Source organism: Chrysochloris asiatica, unplaced genomic scaffold (genome assembly GCF_000296735.1).
Source record: "Chrysochloris asiatica unplaced genomic scaffold, ChrAsi1.0 scaffold00446, whole genome shotgun sequence".
Lineage (NCBI taxonomy): Eukaryota > Metazoa > Chordata > Mammalia > Afrosoricida > Chrysochloridae > Chrysochloris > Chrysochloris asiatica.
This window is the reverse complement of record NW_006408964.1, coordinates 791240-796286: the sequence shown is the minus strand read 5'-3', so window position 1 is coordinate 796286 and position 5047 is coordinate 791240. Positions and strand designations below refer to the sequence as shown.

At 42.5% G+C, this 5047-nt stretch overlaps 1 protein-coding gene across 1 annotated transcript in view; it reads left to right on the top strand.

Annotated features, from left to right (window-relative positions):
* The first annotated feature begins 3709 nt into the window (after positions 1-3709).
* The window catches only part of LOC102826494 (zinc finger protein 420-like), a 10850-nt gene continuing 9512 nt past the window's right edge, over positions 3710-5047 (top strand). The window contains exons 1-3 of the mRNA XM_006877245.1: positions 3710-4088; positions 4170-4404; positions 4489-4684. Coding sequence (XP_006877307.1) covers positions 3710-4088; positions 4170-4404; positions 4489-4684 — 810 coding nt within the window. The remainder of the gene's footprint in view (positions 4089-4169; positions 4405-4488; positions 4685-5047) is intronic.

Here is a 5047-nt window from a genome sequence, read left to right as displayed (position 1 = left end):
CCCTTCTGTATAGAGCTCATGCATCCAGAATTCCCCTAATACAAAGCTCTGAGCACTGAACTCAGCTTTCATTTCTCTTGTGAATAAAAAAACCTTGGGCTTCTTTAAGTGCCATCAGCATAGCATTGACTTTAGGGGACACTTTCATGCACTGAGAGACTTGTCCTGTGGGTTCCTTTCTGAGAGTTTTATTGGGTTTGTGACAAGTTTGATGTCATGATTTTGATGCAAATGAACTCACATCTCTCAATCTTCAGAGCTTCTGGAGAACAGAGTACTATCTCAGTGACAAGGAATCTTTCATTGGTCATCAAGGTCTTCCTTGCGATGTACATTTCTCCATGAGCTCCATGTTGTTGTGAACTGTCATCACCTTGGTTTCAACACTGAGGGAATTTGTGTACATTTTCCTAGAGGGGACTGGGGGATTTTTCCTACAGCACCACATTGGGACTCCTGAGCTCCGTGTTAGCTCTACCCTTTTGTTTTCTCAGAGAAGCTAAGGAAAAGTCTGAGGAGACTGGAAATAAGAGTCACTCAGGCCCATGTGTCAGGAAGCCCGAGGAAATGTAATTTTAGCCCATGAATGAAGGAAATCAGTCAGCTTCAAAAAGTTTATTTTGGCTTGTAGACCCAATTTCTCAGACACCTGAACTTATCCTGTTGATTTTAGTTGTCCTTTTGCACCTGTGGACTCAGGGACCCTTTGCCTTTGTAACGTTACATTTGTGGTATGTCTAATTCCTTTCTACTTAGCTCTCCTAATGATAGCTGTGTATGGTACTGTCCCTCCCCATCTTGATAGAAGTATCTTCTAGTACGTTTCATTTTAAGACTTGTCAAAGTGCTGGAATAGCAAACTTGGGTTTAGGACCTCTGTTTCCTTTGATCATTCCCATTTGATTCTGATTATGGACTTTAACTTGAATGTTTCGATCAGTGGCTGGAAACATTAATGATGGAGAAAAGTTACCCAGTGAGCATTTAATCATACAGTGTTTGAAGAGTAACACCTGGTTATTATGCATCTCAGGTGCAGTCAAGAAATCACATGGCTGGAAGGATCACCTTGACAACCAGGGGAGACATTTGAGGTGAGTGTGATGCAAACAACAGACATTAGTGCTTCACAAAATCTCAGGAGGTGTCATGACATCAAAATACACTGAAATGTGGGGGCTCCAAATAGTTCATGGAGAACTCCATCGTCTTTCAATTGCATCATTCTGTGAACAATTTTGATTGAGTAATTGCTGGACAAACGAAGGTTGCATATGCATTTCTTAACAGTCAAATCTCTTTCCTTTTAAATTGTGAGTCAATTAAGAAACTGTCAGTAGTGTGCCATTCAGATATGGTGGCAGGCTGCGCAGCTCTAAATGTTTGTTGATCTCCACAGTCCTACAACATATCCGGTGTGTGATGTAAGACTCTTGGTATCCATGCAGGTGTTAGGTGTTGCAGGAGTGTGTAGAGCGACATGTCATATTGGTGGTTTTCTCTCCATCCTTGAATGCAGTACCAGTGATTGTTTATTCACCAAATCAAATTCTATTAAAACAACAGTTTTGATTGCTATGCAATCTGGACACTTCTCTCATTTATGTTGGAAATTGCTGAGTCGTCCCAAAGCGGTTTGAATCCCTGAAGCCGACTGATATATATGTGTTGTGTTTTCTGAGTGATTTCTGACATTTAACAAACCTTTGTTAACTTTGCAAGGAGTAACTGTTGTTACATGCCATGAAGCCGTTCCACTTTGTGGTTCAAATCTAGCTTGCTGCCTAGTGTTAATCCTTCATCAGGATCCATGTATATATGTGTATGTGTATAATCCTGGCTGTAAAACGATAGGTTCCGTGAAAATTCACGTAAGAACGTTTTTGTAAGTATAAGTCAGCGAAATGTGTAAAGCATATTTCACTTGGACATAATGATGAGGAAGTTTTACACATTGATGGAAATGGTAGTCATTGTCCTAGATGACTCTTGAGACAATTCAGGGAGAAGACATACATGTTCACTGTGTTTGGTAATTCTATCATGCGACAACATTTGTTTCTAACAAGATATTTATCTCCTTGTTGACAGTGAAGTAATTTGCAGAGGACACCACGATTTTACATTTGCTCTACCTGTATTTTAACAGAACTGGTGTAATTGTGAACCTGGGTGAACGTTCTGAACGCAACCACTGTGGGGAAACCTCCAGCCTGATGCCTGGTCTTTCTGTGCAGCAAATAGATCCCACAGAAGTATATCCTTTTGAATGTTGTGAGTATGGAAAAGCCTTTCTGGATGATTCTCTAGAGAACAATCGTAGTAGAGCTCACACTGGAAGCAGGACCTGTCAGTGTCTGGACTGTGGAGAAGACTGCAGGTGTCCTTCTCACCTGACCATTCTAGTGACCACTCATAATGGGAAAAATACCCGTAAATGTAAGATATGTGGGAGAGGCTTCCTTTGTATGTTGACCCTCAAGAATCCTGTCTCAGCAATCACCAGTATTGAAGGGTATGAATTCAGCAAGTGGATGGAAATTTTCTGTAGTTTCTCACCAGTTAGGACACCTTTGGAAGGTCATCAATCCAAATGTAAAGAATGCTTTAGAATGCATACTAATCCTTCATCTCTCATTTTAACCAATATCTCTCATAAGAGAGAGAAGCCTTCTGAATGCAAGAAAGCAGTTCTTAAGGCTTTCTCCCTCACTCAACAAGTAAGTAGTCACTGTGGAGAGATGTCTTATGAATGTACCGAGTGTGGGAAAACTTTTAGAGATTCCTCAGACCTGACTGCACACAGAAGAATCCATGAGGCCCTATGAATATACGGAGTGTGTGAAAGTCTCTGATGAGGCGTCAATCCTCCCTGGACATACAGGAACTCACAGCAGACAGAGGCCTTTTGAATGTAAAGAGTGTGGGAAAGCCTTTCGGGATTCCTCACAGCACAATGCACATTTGCAAACTCACAGTAGAGACAGGCTCTATGAATGTAATCAATGTGGGAAAGCCTTTAGCAGTGCCTATGGTCACAAGACATAAAATAGTCTACGGTGCAAAGAGGCCTTATGGATGTAAGGAGTGTGGGAACACTTTTAGGGCTTCATCAGGCCTGACTGCACATAGAAGAATACACACCGTAGAGAAGCCTTATGAATGTAAGCAATGTGTGAAAGCCTTCAGAGTGTCCTCAAAGTGTAGTAGACACATGCGGACCCACAGTGGAGCGAGGCCCTATGCATGTAAGGAATGTGGGAATACCTATATCTATGACTCAAACCTCCCCTAACATAGAAGAATCCACAGTGGAGAGAAACTCTATATGTGTAAAGAATGTGTAAAAGCCTTTATTTCTTCCACAGCACATATGCGAATTCATAGTGGAAAGAGGCCCTATGAATGTAAGGAGTGTGGGAAGTCCTTTACTCGACAGTCAAACCTCACAAAACATACAAGAATCCACAGTGGAGAGAGGTCCTATGAATGTAAGGAATGTGGGAAATCCTTTACTCAAAGGTCAAGCCTCACAACACATAGAAGAATCCACAGTAGAGAGAGGGCCTATGAATGTAAGGAGTGTGGGAAGTCCTTTACTCGACGGTCAAGCCTCACAACACATAGAAGAATCCACAGTGGAGAGAGGCCCTATGAGTGTAAAGAATGTGGAAAAGCCTTTATTTCTTCCACACCCCTCACTGAACATATGCGAATTCATAGTGGAGAGAGGCCCTATGAATGTAAGGAGTGTGGGAAAACCTTTTCTCGAAGTTCAAACTTCAGGACACATACAAGAAACCACAGTGGAGAGAGGGCCTATGAATGTAAGGAATGTGGGAAAGGATTTCTCGTACCGTCACACCTCACAAAACATAGAAGAATGCACACTGGAGAGAGGCCCTATGAATGTAAGGAGTGTGGGAAAGTCTTTCGCCAAACGTCAAGCCTCAGACCACATAGAAGAATCCACACTGGAGAGAGGCCCTATGAATGTAAGGAATGTGGGAAAGTCTTTCGCCAAATGTCAAGCCTAACAACACATAGAAGAATCCACAGTGGAGAGAGGCCCTATGAATGTAAGGAGCGTGGGAAATTCTTTACTCAACTGTCAAACCTCACAAGACATAGACGAATCCACAGTGGAGAGAGGTCCTATGAGTTTAAAGAATGTGGAAAAGCTTTTATTTCTTCCACAGCCCTCATTAAACATAGGAGAATTCACAGTGGAGAGAGGCCCTATGAATGTAAGGAGTGTGGGAAAGCCTTTACTGGACGGTCAAACCTCAAGACACATATAATAATCCATAGTGGAGAGAGGGCCTATGAATGTAAGGAATGTGGGAAAGAATTTCTCCTACCCTCACACCTCACAAGACATAGAAAAATCCACAGTGGAGAGAGGCCCTATATGTGTAAAGAATGTGGAAAAGCCTTTATTTCATCCATTGCCCTCACTGAACATATACAAATTCATAGTGGAGAGAGGCCCTATGAATGTAAGGAGTGTGGGAAATCCTTTACTCGACGGTCACACCTCACAACACATAGAAGAATCCACAGTGGAGAGAAGCCCTATGAATGTAAGGAGTGTGGGAAATCCTTTACTCGACGGTCACACCTCACAAGACATAGAAGAATCCACAGTGGAGAGAGGCCCTATGAATGTAAGGAATGTGGGAAAGTCTTTCGCCAAATGTCAAACCTCAGGACACATAGAAGCATCCACAGTGGAGAAGATGTTATAAATGAAAGGATTGTGAGAAATACTTTCGTAGACTCTCACACTTCACAACACATATAAGAATCCACCATGGACTGTAAAAGACGTAGGGAAAGAACCCATACTAAAGGGGCATGGGGGGATTCTTTGCTGATTATTGGGATGTTGGGGTTAGGTGAGGGGAGGGAGGGGAAGGTGGAGCACAGGGCAGGGATTAGACACAGGATAGTTTGGGTGATAGGGAGAGGGCAATATATGAGTAGGGAGAGGGGAATGGAGAACAAAGCAGATGGGAGAACAATTAGACAGGTCTCAATGGGCTAA